At 45.0% G+C, this 18,149-nt stretch overlaps 3 protein-coding genes across 4 annotated transcripts in view; 1 reads left to right on the forward strand and 2 right to left on the reverse strand.

Annotated features, from left to right (window-relative positions):
• The window catches only part of LOC142881030 (unconventional myosin-VIIa-like), a 40,170-nt gene extending 35,331 nt beyond the window's left edge, over positions 1–4,839 (forward strand). Inside the window, exons 46-49 of the mRNA XM_076015068.1 lie at positions 2,969–3,085; positions 3,265–3,348; positions 3,496–3,615; positions 3,723–4,839. Coding sequence (XP_075871183.1) covers positions 2,969–3,085; positions 3,265–3,348; positions 3,496–3,615; positions 3,723–3,812 — 411 coding nt within the window. The 3' untranslated portion in view covers positions 3,813–4,839. The remainder of the gene's footprint in view (positions 1–2,968; positions 3,086–3,264; positions 3,349–3,495; positions 3,616–3,722) is intronic.
• Positions 4,840–5,600: 761 nt separating this feature from the next.
• LOC142881027 (pannexin-1-like) lies at positions 5,601–12,526 on the reverse strand. The gene is made up of 8 exons (XM_076015065.1): positions 12,380–12,526; positions 10,292–10,527; positions 9,755–9,870; positions 8,749–8,936; positions 7,834–8,112; positions 6,922–7,144; positions 6,351–6,597; positions 5,601–6,027 (listed from the first exon to the last, which is right to left on the reverse strand). Exons 2-8 carry the CDS (start codon positions 10,470–10,472, stop codon positions 5,948–5,950), a joined length of 1,314 nt encoding a protein of 437 aa, XP_075871180.1. The 5' UTR covers positions 10,473–10,527; positions 12,380–12,526; the 3' UTR covers positions 5,601–5,947.
• Positions 12,527–13,073: 547 nt separating this feature from the next.
• On the reverse strand, positions 13,074–17,880 carry clns1a (chloride channel, nucleotide-sensitive, 1A). Of its 2 annotated transcripts, none has more exons than XM_076015067.1 (8): positions 17,856–17,880; positions 17,092–17,222; positions 16,384–16,520; positions 15,627–15,770; positions 15,205–15,315; positions 14,781–14,954; positions 13,957–14,023; positions 13,074–13,529 (listed from the first exon to the last, which is right to left on the reverse strand). In XM_076015067.1, coding segments are annotated over exons 2-8 (753 nt in total). In that variant the 5' UTR covers positions 17,211–17,222; positions 17,856–17,880; the 3' UTR covers positions 13,074–13,528. The 2 variants fall into 2 exon arrangements, with proteins under 2 accessions (XP_075871182.1, XP_075871181.1); XM_076015066.1 differs by having other exon boundaries at positions 17,852–17,875.
• Between the last annotated feature and the right edge of the window lie 269 nt (positions 17,881–18,149).

The following is an 18,149-nucleotide window of genomic DNA, read 5'->3' on the forward strand; positions in this document are numbered from 1 at the left end:
CCCCATGTCTCTAGGAAAAAGTTGACCTTTGACCCTCAGAATTGCATTGAATTAGGGTTAGCGATAAGGCTGAAACTAGGGTTAGGGTTAGGGTTAGCTGAAATTAGGGTTAGGGTTTCCGGGTTCCTCATGGGCTGGAAGCCCCAAATTTGGCGTGGGCGTGTCTTAGGGGCTCCTGATGAAGCAGTAAGTGGCCCCATGTCTCTAGGACAAAGTTGACCTTTGACCCCATTTACTTGCATGGTATCAGGGATAGGGTTAAGGCTGAAACTAGGGTTAGGATTAGGGTTAGGGTTTCAGGGTTCCTCATGGGCTAGAAACCCCAAATTTGGCGTGGGCGTGTCTTAGGGGCTCCTGATGAAGCAGCAAGAGGCCCCATGTCTCTAGGAAAAAGTTGACCTTTGACCCTCATAGACTTGTATTGAATTAGGGTTAGCGATAAGGCTGAAACTAGGGTTAGGGTTAGGGTTAGCTGAAATTAGGGTTAGGGTTTCAGGGTTCCTCATGGGCTGGAAGCCCCAAATTTGGCGTGGGCGTGTCTTAGGGGCTCCTGATGAAGCAGTAAGTGGCCCCATGTCTCTAGGACAAAGTTGACCTTTGACCCCATTTACTTGCATGGTATCAGGGATAGGGTTAAGGCTGAAACTAGGGTTAGGGTTAGGGTTAGCTGAAATTAGGGTTAGGGTTTCAGGGTTCCTCATGGGCTAGAAGCCCCAAATTTGGCATGGGCGTGTCTTAGGGGCTCCTGATGAAGCAGCAAGTGGCCCCATGTCTCTAGGACAAAGTTGACCTTTGACCCCATTTACTTGCATGGTATTTGGGATAGGGTTAAGGCTGAAACTAGGGTTAGGGTTAGGGTTTCAGGGTTCCTCATGGGCTAGAAGCCCCAAATTTGGCGTGGGCATGTCTTAGGGGCTCCTGATGAAGCAGCAAGTGGCCCCATGTCTCTCGGACAAAGTTGACCTTTGACCCCATTTACTTGCATGGTATTAGGGATAGGGTTAAGGCTGAAACTAGGGTTAGGGTTAGGGTTAGCTGAAATTAGGGTTAGGGTTTCAGGGTTCCTCATGGGCTGGAAGCCCCAAATTTGGCGTGGGCGTGTCTTAGGGGCTCCTGATGAAGCAGCAAGTGGCCCCATGTCTCTAGGACAAAGTTGACCTTTGACCCCATTTACTTACATGGTATTAGGGATACGGTTAAGGCTGAAACTAGGGTTAGGGTTAGGGTTAGGGTTTCAGGGTTCCTCATGGGCTAGAAGCCCCAAATTTGGCGTGGGCGTGTCTTAGGGGGTCCTGATGAAGCAGCAAGAGGCCCCATGTCTCTAGGAAAAAGTTGACCTTTGAACCTCATAGACTTGCATTGAATTAGAGTTAGCGATAAGGCTGAAACTAGGGTTAGGGTTAGGGTTAGGGTTTCAGGGTTCCTAATAGGCTAGAAGCCCCAAATTTGGCGTGGGCGTGTCTTAGGGGGTCCCGATGAAGCGGCAAGAGGCCCCATGTCTCTAGGAAAAAGTTGACCTTTGACCCTCAGACGTGCATTGAATTAGGGTTAGCGATAAGGCTGAAACTAGGGTTAGGGTTAGGGTTAGCTGAAATTAGGGTTAGGGTTTCAGGGTTCCTCATGGGCTGGAAGCCCCAAATTTGGCGTGGGCGTGTCTTAGGGGGTCCCGATGAAGCAGCAAGAGGCCCCATGTCTCTAGGAAAAAGTTGACCTTTGAACCTCATAGACTTGCATTGAATTAGGGTTAGCGATAAGGCTGAAACTAGGGTTAGGGTTAGGGTTAGCTGAAATTAGGGTTAGGGTTTCAGGGTTCCTAATAGGCTAGAAGCCCCAAATTTGGCGTTGGCGTATCTTAGGGGCTCCTGATGAAGCAGCAAGTGGCCCCATGTCTCTAGGAAAAAGTTGACCTTTGACCCCATTTACTTGCATGGTATTAGGGATAGGGTTAAGGCTGAAACTAGGGTTAGGGTTAGGGTTAGGGTTAGGGTTAGGGTTTCAGGGTTCCTCATGGGCTAGAAGCCCCAAATTTGGCGTGGGTGTGTCTTAGGGGGTCCCGATGAAGCAGCAAGAGGCCCCATGTCTCTAGGATAAAGTTGACCTTTGAACCTCATAGACTTGCATTGAATTAGGGTTAGCGATAAGGCTGAAACTAGGGTTAGGGTTAGGGTTAGCTGAAATTAGGGTTAGGGTTTCAGGGTTCCTCATGGGCTAGAAGCCCCAAATTTGGCTTGGGCGTGTCTTAGGGGCTCCTGATGAAACAGCAAGAGGCCCCATGTCTCTAGGAAAAAGTTAACCTTTGACCCTCATAGACTTGCATTGAATTAGGGTTAGCGATAAGGCTGAAACTAGGGTTAGGGTTAGGGTTAGCTGAAATTAGGGTTAGGGTTTCAGGGTTCCTCATGGGCTAGAAGCCCCAAATTTGGCGTGGGCGTGTCTTAGGGGGTCCCAATGAAGCAGCAAGAGGCCCCATGTCTCTAGGGAAAAGTTGACCTTTGACCCTCATAGACTTGCATTGAATTAGGGTTAGCGATAAGGCTGAAACTAGGGTTAGGGTTAGGGTTAGCTGAAATTAGGGTTAGGGTTTCAGGGTTCCTCATGGGCTAAAAGCCCCAAATTTGGCGTGGGCGTGTCTTAGGGGCTCCTGATGAAGCAGCAAGTGGCCCCATGTCTCTCGGGAAAAGTTGACCTTTGACCCTCATAGACTTGCATTGAATTAGGGTTAGCGATAAGGCTGAAACTAGGGTTAGGGTTAGGGTTAGCTGAAACTAGGGTCAGGGTTTCCGGGTTCCTCATGGGCGAGAAGCCCCAAATTTGGCATGGGCGTGTCTTAGGTCCTGAGAGCCTGTGTCTCTCATTGGTTATTAGCTGACCTTTGTCTCTATAAACTAATAACTCCTTCCTAACAGTTTAAACCCTGGAGACGCTGGTCAATGACCTCATTATCTTATTTTTTTTGTTCTGATTGCAGTCTGTGATGGCGTACTTCAATAAACAGTCAGGCAAATCGAGGGAGGAAGCCAAACTGATGTTTCTGAAGATCATCTACAAGTGGCCGACCTTCGGATCGGCCTTCTTTGAAGTCAAGGTGAACACACCACCACTCCCACTACCGCCACACCACAGAGGTGGTTCGTTCTGCAACGTGTTCTGAACATGCAAACGTATTTGTAACAACAGAATGATTGACTTGCGTCTTACTTTTGCTATAATTCAAACATGGTAACTTGCTTCTCCTGTTCTTTGTTTTCTTTCAATGTTCTTCAGCAAACCACGGAGCCAGTCTTTCCTGAGATTCTCTTGATTGCCATCAACAAGCATGGAGTCAGTCTCATTGACCCAAAGACAAAGGTTTGTGTGGGTTCGTCTTGCTGATTTATGAAACGGGAGAAACGCAATCAGCCGCCCGCTGTGTTAAATGTGAATTTTTGCCTGGGAATGTGAGCTAATAATAAGGCCATGAAATAACATGAACTGCACTCTGGGTGTTTCAAACAGGATATACTGACTGCACACAGCTTCACTAAGATCTCCAACTGGAGCAGTGGGAACACCTACTTTCACATCACCATCGGGAACCTGGTCAGAGGAAGCAAACTTCTGTGTGAAACCTCACTGGTAGGTGGAACACATTGAACAGACTGACAGACAGACAGACAGACAGATATTTGATGTTGCTCACCGACCTCGAGTATTCACAGAACTTTGCGTGGGTGCATTCTCAGGGATACAAGATGGACGACCTCTTGACCTCTTACATAAGTCAGATGTTAACCACCATGAACAAGCGCCGTGGCCGGGACCACAGCAAGTGATCTTCTTACTGGCAGGGGGCAAAGGAGCTGGTGCAGATTTTGCGCCCTGTTGGTCAACCCTGCAGCTGGGCTCGCACCTTCGCCCACCAGCTGTGGACCATGAGTCGCAGTGCCTCTGCAGGCTCAGCAGAGTCACTGTCCACCCTGAAGAGCTCGACTGGCTGCAGCGGTGACCCTGCTGTTGGTGGCAGCAGCACACATGACCATGTCTTGGATGATGATGACGATGATTGGCTGTCTTCTGAGGAGGACTACCTCTGAGACACTACGGCTGGTGATGTTCACTCTGGCGTTCCACAGTTTATATTCCAAATAGTTTGCCTCATTTGGATCGTGGAGATCAGATCATTTGTAGGGTTTGGATGGTAAGTTGAGGTGACTTAGGATCTAAGTGCCGAGACTGAAAGATTTTTGTTGTTGTTCTTGTTGGTTTTTTAATGTTCACGTGAGTTTTATTTAATACTGAAATCTGTTACATTCGTTGCATATTTGTTAAGTTTCTCCGACACGAGGGCAAGAACTCAAGCGATCTAAATTCTCATTAAAGTACGCAAATTAAACCTAATAAAATAAAAGTACCATAATGTGTAAATAGATGTAGTAGTGGGTCTGTATATAGCGTGTTTGTCCACATTATCAGTGTCCAGAGAGGTTCACAAAGCCTCACACACCACACACACTCCAATGGGAATCAGTCATGGAGTCCCTCAAGGGTGCGTTCTTGGACCGATACTCTTAGTAATATTATTAGTAAATATAAAATGTTTTGTCCATTAAACCTGAAGCAGATCAACTACTCAAACAGGAGACGTCCAAATTACCTCAAAACTATTTTGATCTGTGCAAAAAAAGGTTCTGATAACTTCAAAACTTGGGCCTGTTGTATTCTGTACTGAACTGAACTGAACTGTATCTGCTCCTTTGAAGTTGATTGAAATGTTCTTGCAGAAAAACAATGTTTTGTGATTGTATGATTAACTTTTGTTTAACATTCCAAATAAAAAAACAACACACTTATTATTATTGTTGTTATTAGTATTACTACTACATAACTGAAGGTTTTTAGGATCATGGAGGTTATTAAAAAAATCAGTGGGTGATTTCGAACCGATTCATTTCACTCACAAAAGACTCGACAGAATTGGAAAGCTGGTGACAGTTTGATTTGTCTGGAGAGTTTTCAGCAATTTGGATTCTCTGAACTTCTCTCTCTCATCTCTGCCAAGTCGACCACTAGTTTGTTGCTCATAATTAAAATCAAACCTGTTAATTATTAGTTCTGTACTTACAATAATTAGTCTGAAGCCACAGGTATCAACAAAGACAGTATGAACGTTTTCAGTCACGTCTAATTATTGGCCAATCTCCAACCTTCTGTTCCTGTCTAAGACGTTAAGCTAGCTGCTTTCCATCTGCTCTTGTTCTTCTGGATCTCAGCGCAGCAAACAGTTGACCACAGAATTCCCCTGAGGAGACTCAGCTCAACTAGTTGTGCTATTTTTTTAGAGCAGGCCTGCGGCTACTCATGCGGTCCTGCGGGGGGGAGGGGAGGGGCGACCTGCCAAACGGATGGAATAAAAATCTTCAGATTGCCTTGGTTTACATGAAGCATGTTTATTTTTTCACAAGCCAGACATTTCTTTCTCTGAGAATTTGTGACAAAGCAGCCACCGACTCGTGACCAAGAGTTTTCTTTACAACAAGTAAAAAGGTGATAACAAAAGGATGTAAACAGTTGGAAAAATCAATGCAACTTTAGACACCAATAAGGTAAAATTGTATTAAAAAAAAAAAATAATAAGGCACCGCCATGCATAGGATAAACACAGAAAGTCTGATGACGTCCAAGTACCTGCTTCAGTGGAACAGAGCATCGTGAATATACAGTTACAGCTGCGTTTGTAAGACAGTCAATCATTTCGTCAAGTCACAACTTTCCCCGCCTCCACTTCTGATTCTGATTGGAGCGTTTGCGTTTCCAACACATTCAAGGGAGGACCTGATTTGTCAAAACATCGCTGAATTCTCCGGAACCTGGGTGGAGGTACCGCGAGATGCAGGATGCCCTGACGAGTTATTCAGTTTTTCTTAGCAGTGACCAGAGGCCCAGTCCATGAGTGGGGACCTGGTGGTGCTCAGATGACTTGCTGCAGCTCCTTCTTGGTCTTTGTGGAGTCTTCGACCATCGTCGGTTCTGGGAGCAAACGGGCAAACTCTGAAAAGGAAACAAAGGTGGTGTGAAAATGAGTTATGATGGAATCGTGCAGTGTGCAGTCTACAGAGTATTTACGGAGCTCCGCCTTCACCACACACCTTCACCACAAAGTGGATTCATTTAGTTTTGATCCTCATAATTACACACAAAACACCACAGAAAGAGCTGTGTGGAAAAAGTTTTAGAAACGTTTAACATATCCGATATATTTCACAAGTATCCACAGCCTTTGCCGTGTTGTGTACCTGCAGTAAACATCATTATTATTACTTTGTGTAAATGCACACTAACACGATGTAGCTGTGTTTCTTTGAGCAGCTCACCTTTCATCTCAGTCTCCAGCCGGTGGTCGTTGCCCACAGGACGCTCCAGACTCCTGCAGTCGTTGCTCGCCGCTCCGGCGTGGCAGTCGGCGGCCGCGCCGGCTTTGACCGGCTGTTTGCCTGCCGTGCTGAAAGCCTTCCTCCCGTCTACAGTGTCCATTTTCACCAGACAGAGAGTCTGTAAGAGGCCCATGGCGTCGATGTTCTCCTCGGAGGAGGCGCCGCGTCTGCGCAGCATCTCCAACACCTGAGGACGAGCAGCAAAGGAGGAGGGAAATAAGATCATAACCAAAACACACACACCAATATCATCTATACACCTATACATAAATACATACATTAGAAAAGTTGATCAATTGATCAATTATTGATTAATTGTCGATTAAGAATTTAACCGATTAAATCAAATCAGCAATAAATTGAAATTTGGGTTCTCAGGAAAAATCAACGCTTCATAATTAATTGTTAATCGATCATTAAGGTCAATCAACTAACGGTGAATGAATGAATCGATAATTTGCATCCCCAATGTATTGATGGATATACGGGGAGGTAACATGTTGCAGCCCACCTTGATATACTTGTGTGACTTGAGCTCACTGATGTTCTCCTCCAGGAAGAGCAGGTAGAGGGAGAGGTCGTCCCAGTGTCCGTCAGGCTTGGGCAGGACGCCCACGGTGGGCAGCAGCTGGTAGATCTCCAGGAAGTGGGCGTAGCCGTGGCAGAAGAGAGGGCGGAGGCTGGCGTAGATCACCACGGGGATGAGGGCGATGAAGACCACCAGGTTGACCAGGCTGCGATCACAGTCAGTTCAGATACATTAGGAGTACAATGAGGGATCAGAAACTTTGACCCACATAGACTTGCATTGAATTAGGGTTAGCGATAAGGCTGAAACCAGGGTTAGGGTTAGCTGAAATTAGGGTTAGGGTTTCAGGGTTCCTCATGGGCAAGAAGCCCCAAATTTGGCGTGGGCGTGTCTTGGGGGCTCCTGATGAAAAAGCAAGTGGCCCCATGTCTCTAAGACAAAGTTGACCTTTTACCCCATTTACTTGTATGGTATTAGGGATATTAAGGCTGAAACTAGGGTTAGGGTTGGGGGTAGGGTTTCAGGGTTCCTAATGGGCTACAAGCCCCAAATTTGGCGTGGGCGTCTTAGGGGGTCCCGATGAAGCAGCAAGAGGCCCCATGTCTCTAGGACAAAGTTGCCCTTTGACCCTCAGACTTGCATTGAATTAGGGTTAGCGATAAGGCTGAAACTAGGGTTAGGGTTAGGGTTAGCTGAAATTAGGGTTAGGGTTTCAGGGTTCCTCATGGGCTAGAAGCCCCAAATTTGGCGTGAGCGTGTCTTAGGGGGTCCTGATGAAGCAGCAAGTGGTCCCATGTCTCTAGGACAAAGTTGACCTTTGACCCTCATAGACTTGCATTTAATTAGGGTTAGCGATAAGGCTGAAACTACGGCGCCACAAACAACCAGCAGTACCTGAGCAGGGAGAAGACTCCGACGGCGATGAGCTTGCACTGCACCTTCTCGGGGATGTAGGGGTCAGCGGCGAGCATGCCCACCCGCAGCGTGCAGCCGAACTCGTCGGTGACGGAGGCCAGGCGCAGGTAGTAGCCCAGGTAGATGCAGGCGCACAGCAGCGTGAGCAGCGTGAGGCCGTGGCCCAGCAGGTAGTAGAGGAGCAGCACCCGAGAGTTACGCTTGGTCATCAGGAACTTCTCCACCAGGGGGTAGTTGAAGCAGCCCTCTGTGGGGTCGCTGGGGAGGAGGTGAAGGAGAGGGAGGAGGAGGAGGAGGAGAAAAAAGTCAGTGTGTGTTCCCACCACTAGGGGGCGACGCGGGCGCGTTTCAGAAGCATCCAAGAAGCATGAAACCGCTTTGGAAAAACAGGCTTCCTGTGTGGCGACCGCGGGTAGAATTGTTAAGTATCTATCTAGTATCTATCTATCTAGTATCTACAGTATCTATCTGGTATCTATCTATCTAGTATCTATCTATCTATCTATCTGGCATCTATGTATCTAGTATCTATATATCTGGTATCCATCTATCTAGTATCTACAGTATCTATCTGGTATCTATCTATCTAGTATTTATATATCGGGTATATATCTAGTATCTATATATCGGGTATCTATCTATCTAGTATCTAGCCAGTATGTATCTATCTGTCTAGTCTCAGGTGTATCAGCAGGTAGTCAATAATGTGAAAACTCAGATTTTCATGGCCTTCCTGAGCTACAGGCGCCCCACCAACATCCATTCCAGGCAGCAGCCAGCAGGTCCTTGGACCTCCTCCCTCCACTTCTCCTCCACCTTCTACTATTCATTGATTTTTCACTCCTCCGCCTCCTCTCACTCCTGGTCCTCCTCCAGATGGTTTCTCCTGCTCACCTCTCTGGGCTGAGCACCCCCGACGAGGCCATGCGCTTGGCCAGCGTCACGGCTCGGTTGTAGCAGCGGTCCAACTCCTCGATGATGAAGCTGAGGTCCGACTGCAGGAGATGAGCCGCTGAGAACCTCCAGAAGAGTGCTGGCGTGTACATCATGACGGCCACCAGCAGCAGGATGTAGGGGAAGAACTGCAGGAGGAGAGCAGAGCAGGCTTCAAGAAACACGCACAGCAGGACAGGCTGCAGATAATAATGAAGTGACGAAATAATAGAGTTAAAATAAAATATTTATTCAAAAATAATGCATTTGAAATGCATTATTTTTGAATGCCGACTTTTTTTTTTTTTTTCAGTGAGTGTAATGGGCTTCTGTGTAAAATAAAAGGTTTAAAAAAAAAACAAACAATAAAATAATCACTAAATCTTAGGTTTTCGGTTGGACCTCCCTTTGAATTATGTTAAAGTGCCACACATAAAAACATCCTACATTTCTTTTTACTGTGCTGCAAGCTGAGTAACATTCCAGCCGTGACAGCTGAGCGTCACTGTGCAGCAGGAGGGTGTGGATGCCGTCGCTTCATCGCCTCAAGTATTCACTGGGAATCTTTTGTTTTCCGTTTTGGTGACTCAACACAACACAACACGTCGTGTCAAGCAGCCTTTAATTTATCTTTAGCTTCACTTAGCACGTTAACGTCACGCAGCGGAGGACGCGCTCGCCAACACCGTCTCTCAGACTGATGATGATGATGATGATGTCAGAGCTTTGAGGAGAATCAGCAGCTCGACAACATTTTTGAAGTCAGTGTCTGTGAAGCCCCACCAGGGTGTTCAGCTCTTTATTGAAATGACTCTGAAAACACTGGAAAGAATTGAAGAAATAATAAAACACAGCTATTTTATGACTTCTTTGTTAATAATATAATTTCATCAAGTTTCGGCCGGCCGGATTAAAAAGCTACCTACCTATCTATCTATCTGTCATCTATCTATGGTGATTGGGATACCTTGTGCAGCCACAGAGGCAGAGTGTGTGTGTGTACAGCCGCCCAGCAGTACGAGTCCACGTAGGCAGCCTGTCGCCACGAGAAGTTGGAGGGAGCGAAGCAGCTGATCTGAGTCCCTGAGAGGAGGAGAATAAAGAGAGAGAGAGAGAGAGAGAGAGAGAGAGAGAGAGAGAGAGAGAGTGAGAGAGAGTGACTAGACTGAAGGCACCACTCAACTCGGAGACACCAGTACCAGTATCAGGTATCGGTACCAATACCAGGGTTGAGTCCTCTGCTATGTACTGGTCAAATACATGCCAGTGGGGAAAGTTGCATCATTGAAACAATGACAAAGTCACTAATTATTCCTCCTCTGATGATCGTTGATGCACTCATGGTTGAGAACAGCCTGCTTATCGCTGCCTCTGCTCAATTCGACCGTCTTTCGCACATCTGCTTTGGTTGGTTTCTGGTACACAGATTGATCCGAGTGTCTTTCTAACTTCTGTAACGGCTGCGTAGTTGATTTTTGCTGGGTTGGTAGTTTGTCGGACCCACCCACTGAGACCTCCTGGGCGAAGGCCAGCGAAATGAGCAGCAGCGGCAGCCCCACGGCCACACAGGTCACCATCTTGTCCACGGCCAGCTCCGTCCTCACGCTGCGGTAGCGAGCCTGGCTGGGCTCCTTCAGCAGGAAGTCGCTGAACACGTACTCAGTGGCCACGTGGGCGATCGCCATCTCACCGCTCGGCCCGCTGACCTCACGTGCAGCGCTGGCAGAGAAACTGAATCCCCTGCAAGGCACAAAACGGTGTCGAGGTGAAGATCCACAGTGCGCTGACAATCACAGCCTGCGATCCCATCACCGCTAGAACTGTGCAAAAGCTACATATGGCAATAAAACCTGGTGATGGGAGCAGCTCAGCTTGGAAAAACCTCTCTAATATGGCTGAAAGGTTTTGATGAGGTGGTTTTTCACATGGATCCATATTGAGGAATATCGCTAAAGTGTCATAGAAACACTTTTTTGCACATTGACACATCAGCAGATGTGAGGTACGGGGTGACGTGACCAGTGAAAATGGAGCGTTATGATTGAACGGAGGAGGAGACGGAACACTTCTGCATTTCCATGTTGTTCTGCACAGCAAATAACATGGAAATGCAGCTTTATGGCAAAATGTTTTCCCCCTCCGTCCCCCTCACAGTGGAGTCTCACTGCACAAGATTTGAGGAGATTTTTACGGCTGATGTGCTTCACACCAATCAATGAAAACACCTGCAAATCACAATTGCATTTAGTGGAAATTTAAGAAATATCGCTTTTATTTTGCAGTGTTTCTAAAGTGGTGGGACAACTTTGCTTCATAAAATTAAAAAAAATCAATGAACTAGAGATAAGGGGGCAGGGTGTCACTCAGCGTGTCACAAACAGAGTGTAAAACAGCAACAGCTGGATTATTTTCTGTTATTCTCGAGATATTATTATTACAGTGTTGGCTGAGTCTCCACTGGTCCGGATCAAACATTCTGTCCAGTCCAAAAAAACCCAGACCAGACCCAGTAAAACCGCCTCAGAGTCCAAGACTGTTAAAAAGTGGTCTGGAGACCAAGTCCAATCTCCAGTACCACCACCACCACCTCCTCCTCCTCCTCCACCACCACCACCACATCTTCTTCCTCCTCCTCCTCCTCCTCCTCCTCCTCCTCCAACACCACCACCACCACATCTTCCTCCTCCTCCTCCTCCTCTTCCACCACCACCACCACCACCACCTCCTCTTCCACCTCTCCAGTGTGAATCTTCCAGCAGCAGCAGTGAGTGAATGATTCACCACTTTGAGACGCTTGAAAGGCGATAAATGAATAAATCCAAGGCATGACTATTGATTATTAACAGTCTGACGGAGAACACACACACACACACACACACACACACACACACACACACACACACACACACACACACACACACACACACACTTCCTATATTGTAATGCAGCATATAAAAGGCAGCTGGTGAAACTAGCTTGTTGACTTATTGTTTTATTAGCAGTCCAATTTCATTCAGCTTGTTTCATTTTTGTCGTAGTCGATCATCAGCAATGTGCCTGATGCACGTTAACAGCTCAGGTGTTTGCTTTCTGCTCTGTGAGTACAGTGTTTGGCTTTAGTTGTAAACATGTTGAGACTCGTTGAGTGACAATATTAAGCTTTAGCAGAGCCGCGCGTCGTTCTTTCTAAATGCGCGACCACTGTGTTTACTACTTCCCACTTCAACGCCTCGGCGGCAGCGACAAACTCAGCGACTTCATCTTGGCACAAACAACCACAGATGGAGCCACGCGGTGCCACAGTCCCAGCAGTTTTAAAGTTTGAAAAGACGAATTATTACATTTCTCTCTGCCGTATTATTGTCAGTTCTTTGAGTCAGAGCGGGTTCAAGACTTTGAATGACTGCGCCGCTTCACATCTGCTTCTTCCAACAGTTGCTTCAGTCGCTCACACTGCGTCACTAAAGTTTGATTTTTTTGTTGATTTTCTTTTTTTTTCTTTTTCTTCTTCTTCTTCTTCTTTTTTTTTTTTTTTTTTTTTTTTTTTTTTAAATAAAAACAGAAATATAACATAAGACACAGAATGACTTACCGGTCGAAGCTCTGGTTACAGTGCCATCTCAGTAATCACACCGCTGGGCTGGTAAAACACACAAACAAACTTCTTCCCCCTTTTTCTTCTTCGTCTTGTTCTGCTTCTTCTTCATGGCGGTTGGCAAACGATGTTGCGGGCACGTTACCGCCACCTACTGGAATGACAGTGGAAACAGACAGTCCAACACCGCTGATGGCGCAGACTTTTGTTGGATTTTTGTTGAAGAATGAACAGCGATTCAAAAGGCGCTTTTGTCGGCTCGGCAACATTCAAGTGAATCAAAAACAAAAGCAAGGTTTTATTACCTATAAATAAATAAAATGATAGTTTAAGTCACAAAATTCGCCAACATTTTATGAAGTTGCAATAAAAATCATTTATATTTTCAATGTAATGTCCTTCCTTTTTTCACTGGTTGATTTTCTTTTCTTTTTAGTTCACATCCTGGTGTTTTTCTCTATTGCACCTACGTGCTGCTGTAATTCTGTACATTTCCCCTGTGTGGGATCAATAAAGGCAATTTTGATTTTAATTCTAGTTGTAAGTCAATGCTGCCACACTGTCGTCACAACACAAACGCAGTTGATAAATATTTATCAAGATGAGGAAATCATTTCCATCGTCTGCAGGTTTGGCCCACACAGCCACAGAATAAATGAAAAAGTGCAATGATTTGCAAGTCAAGACCAGAAAAGTTTACAAAAACTATGTTTATTGGTAGTTTGTTTTTTATACAAATATCAGAACTCAAACAGGCAGGGAAGTATAACATCAAATCAGACGCAGATTTTTTTTTTCATTTTCTTTTTCTTTTTACAGTTTTCGGAATGAGCAAACTGAGAACTAGTCTGACTAGACCACAGCAGCAAAAACTGACCGAGACAAATTGGCAATGGAACGTGACAACACCTCAGTGAAACGGGACAAAAATAAACCTACAAAAAGGCAAATCAGGTTAAAAAAAAACACAAAAAGTTGCAAAATAACCTTGGTCTGACAACAGGAGGGTGGAGAGAAAAACAGGAGCGCATCCTTTAAAATCCACGAGGATGGTGGTGGTGTGGTGAGGTTCTGCTGCTCCAATCCGTCCGACCCTGCAAAGCAAACACTGACGCTTCTGATGATGGACTGTTGGAACCAGCGGCATCTGCACAAACACATGACACAACCATCAGTGACAGCCTGAAACAGCGCACGCACGTCACTCGCTGTGTTTCCATGAGCCCGAAAATGACACAAACCCTAAACATGGCCATAATAAAAAGTGCTGATGGAAGCGGCTCAGCTTGGAAAAACCTCTCCAATATGGCTTTGAGGTTTTGACTCTCATGAGGAGGTTTTTCACACGCATCCATACGGAAGAATATCGCAAAAGTGTCACTTTGTTCACATTTACTGGCGCCCCCTGCTGTTCTGGAGGGGCGCAGTTGGTTTTTTGGCTGAGATTTAGTGCTGTACAAATAAAAGCTGATTGATTGATTGATTGATTGGACACTGTCTTTCTAGAATCTCACAGCATGACCTATGCAAGAGTGGACCCACAATATCTTTGTGGACGGTTGGAAGGTTCTTACCAGTGTTCCACATCTGCATCTTCAAACTGTCCAGCCTCAGCTGCTGGTGACTCCACCTCCATGGCATCTGTCAATCACAAAACACCGTCATCGTCCTCCTACTGTCCAATAAAAAAGGCTTGTTTTTCTCTCTCACCTCATTTAAATATGAATTACTATCAGGCATACCCAAATGTATGTGTGACATATTTCCCAATGACCGTCTACATCAACTTTCTGTTTTTATTTTAACATTGATAATGCATGAAAAGCGCTGTATAAATAAAGTTTTGATTGATTGAAACATTGCCAGCAGTTGGAGTATTCAGGGTATTCGGTCCACTATGAAATGATCGTGTGCATCATGTGTTCAATTTGGATTCCGTCTGGCTAAAAAAAAATTTTTTTTTACACACATTTTAAACAGATGTGAAATGTGTTTGTACATCCAACATCTGCTTAGAGTAGATAAAAATGAATCCTCAGGTTGTATGCAGATGTCTAAGTTTGAATGGCTGGATGTCAATACTGTACATTCCAGCATTATTCTGCATCTTTGCTCATCTGAAGATCAAAATTTAAAAATTACACACTGCACTTGTAAACCTAAAAAAAAAAAATAGTATTATTATAGTGTGTTTCTGAAACTTTATCGCATATCACATGAGACTATATTGCATATTATGTATCCATATGCAGACCAATAAACAGCCAAGGTGGTTCAGTTGAGATTCGGTAGCAGAGAAAAGCAAAGCTCAGAAGCGTTGACGCCCCAGCGGTGCATTTTCAATACTTTAAATACAACTTTCAACCAGAGGCCTTATTGTGCAACACTTGACTCCAACCTTGGAACTCAGCCTGGGTTTGTTCTGTCTGGACTCCGGCCATGTGGTACTGCTGGGCCACCGACTGGGCCAACATGCCCTCCAGCCTCTCCAGGGTGGCCTGGCCCTCCTGGGTCAGCGCTGACAGACCCTCGTCACACGTGTAGAAGGAAGAGATGTCGCCGTGACCAAACTCTGGGGGTTGAAGCATACAAGTCAACTACTTTCACAGCCTTCTTACGTTTGCCATCCAACATTTCATGGAAAATTGCGAGTGTGATCCTTGCACTCGTTGGTCTAATCCGTGAATATGAACCCTCAGATTATACGATGCCGATGTCAAATGGTTTCTTTAAAGGTGGAAATGTTTGAAACCGTCGGTGTGAGTCAGTTCTCCGTTGTCTCGTGAATGTGTGTGTGTGCGTGTGTGTGTGTTCTTCCTCACCGGCCTCCTCCAGGTCGTACTCCTCTCCTTCAAAGTCGCTGTCTGAGTCGTCGTCCTCGGGGTCGGGGTGCAGAGCCTGGCACTCGCACATTGCTGAGAACATGGACTGCACTGCGGAGGAAAAAACAAACAGCGTCTAACGACTGGTCCCAGTGCACTACAGCTCACTGTGTTAGTAAATATAATAAATACTGAATAGAACAGGCTATTAGGCGTGGGCGGACTCAGGTCAGGTAAAGGCTAAAATCAACACGGGGGACCAAACAGTGTAGCTGGGAAAAAGCAAAAAAAACAAACAAAAACAAAATCACAGGTGAACAGCTGTGCCAACGGTGCAGTGAGAAGTCACGCAGGACGTCATCCTGTCATGCAGTCGGACCACAGAGGGAAGGTCGCCCGAGTCGGACAGTGTTCTGACTTACATGCTGCCTTGTCACTGGGGACAAATCGAAACTCCGTGATGGTTCCCTCGTCCTCGTCGTCGTCGCCGCCGCCGTCTTGGCTGTCAGCGCCGTCGTCACCTTCGCCATCGGCTGCTTCTTCTTTCATCCTCGCCTCATTCTCATCTGTGGGGGGGGGGGGATAACAGCAAAAACAATGGCATTGCACTTTTTTTTGAGTTGCCTTCACCGGCTGCGTTACCATCACCCCTGGAATCGCACACAACCTAAATATGTCAATAAAAACTGGTGATGGAAGCAGCTCCACTTGGAAAAACCTCTCAAATATGCCTAAAAGGTCTCATGAGGTGGTTTTTCACACGTATCCATATAAAGGAATATTGCAAAAGTGTCATGGGAACACTTAGTTTACATTGACACGTCAGCGGACGTGCGAAGCAAAGCTAATCCTCGTCAAATCTCATCCTGCATACACCTGTAAATCGCAGTGCTACTTTGTCGAAATTTTTAGAAATATCGCTTTTATTTTGCTAAAAAAAAAAACTGTCATGGAAATGCAGCTACTGAAGACAATTATATTTATATTTATATTTATATATATATATATATATATATATATATATATATATATATATATATATATATATATACATATATATATATATGTATGTATAATATTTTCAATACCACTTTCTGATTAAAAAAAATAATAAAGTACAAAAAAAAAAAAAAAAAAAAATGCATGACGTCTTGGTTTGGATGAACGAGTCGCTCTCACCTGTGAGTTTGCCGTTGACCATGACGTACAGGTGCTCCTGTGGGTAAGCGCTGACGTCTCTGGAGATGGCGTGCAGGCCGATCTTGGGATACTCCAGAGAGAAACCCAAGCCAGAACCATCGAACCACGACAGACACCTGAGAAAAGCAGGCAGAGTTCTTCAAATGGCAGCCAGGACTTGCAGTATATTTACTACTGTTGCTAATACTACGACTACTACTGCCCCTACTATTAGTACTCTTATTACAGCTATGAATTCATTGATTGATTACAAGCTATAAGCCTTCAACAATACATTGACTTTAAATTAGTAGTCATACCCATTATTAATGGAACGACCCAGGAAAACCTTTACCAACAGTATTTTAAGGAAAGCCTGACCAACAAATTTACATTTTGAGCTTTTTTTTTTAACCTGGACTTTTTATGTATTTATGTATTTAGTTATATGAGGTGCAGGGTATAAACATTATTTGTCACCAATTTTTGAAAGGCCAATTTTTGATTTTTACGAATGAAAAATTATGCGTAAAAATGTCACTGTATGTCATAAAATGACCGCTTCAACAACATAAAGATATCATTTAAACTGTTGTGCTAAAAACAAACAAACCAAAAACAACCAGAACCACTGTTGATAAGCCTTAGAAACGATGTACTCGACTATTAAATAGATATCGAACAAAATCAGCTTCGTTGGTCACTTACGATTCGGTGACGTACAGCATCCCGCAGCCCAGCTTCTGTCCGTCCATGACGGCCGTGGTCTCAGTCTGCTCGTGCCTCACGCCCTCGGTGGGAGGATGGAGGTTTTTTAATAACACCATCTTAGCGCGCAGCTGTTGTGGGGGGGGGGGGGGGGGGGGGGGGAAAGGATTTCTTAACATGCGCCAATTTCACCTTTCTGACATCCAACTTGCCTGCTTGCTTTGTGAGTCCATGCACGAATCTTCTCACACTACTTAGCAAGAAAGAGGATTGGGGCCACAAGGAGATTTTTTTTTATTGTTGCTTTTTTTTCTTTCGTTTTTAAAACCCATACTTATATACTATATATTTTTTTAGTTGTTTATTTTAATATTGAATTCTAGAACAACGTAGGGTCAACCCCTTAAGATGGAACCCCTTTAGTTCTTACTGACGAGAAGCATAAAAGGAATTCTCATTTTTTTGGTTGCTCCTCCTTTCCGATGAACTCGGCAAACTGTTAATATAATATAATAGCGATTTAACCACGACTTAACCAGGAACTAAGCAGGATTTAACCAGTGGTCGCCAACGTCACCACATCACCATCGCGTGTTTGTCATCTGCTATGTTACGCAGGTGGTGTCGGTTAATGTGAGCGGACTCTGGCCCACTTTCAACACCACTGCGAGTCCACAGTTCGTCAAAAATAAAAACGAAATCAGCTCCGTTATCATCGCATATCCAAAGCCAGTTTAGGTATAAAACGAGATAAACTCACTTACTTGTGGGAACAGAAGTCTGTGTTAGGCAGGTCCGTCACTGATAGTGTTCCCCTCGGAAACACTTCCGTTGTCGTTTGTACTCGTACGGCGTTTCATGACGACAGAACACCGACCGTTTTCTGTTGTTGCGCTGAGTTTAACACAACTCACTGTAACTTATTAAAGTTTTTATTCAAACAGTAAGTACACCCAAAACCACGTATATATAATGTAATTACTAATGGATTGTGAGGTAGCAGTGCTTATGCTTGTATAGTCAAAAATGTCAAAATCACACGTTCTTCATCATTGTGG

This window comes from Nelusetta ayraudi, unplaced genomic scaffold (genome assembly GCF_046127955.1).
Source record: "Nelusetta ayraudi isolate G7.1 ecotype Tasmania unplaced genomic scaffold, CSIRO-AGI_Nayr_v1 ptg000175l, whole genome shotgun sequence".
In the NCBI taxonomy this organism is placed as follows: Eukaryota; Metazoa; Chordata; class Actinopteri; order Tetraodontiformes; family Monacanthidae; genus Nelusetta; species Nelusetta ayraudi.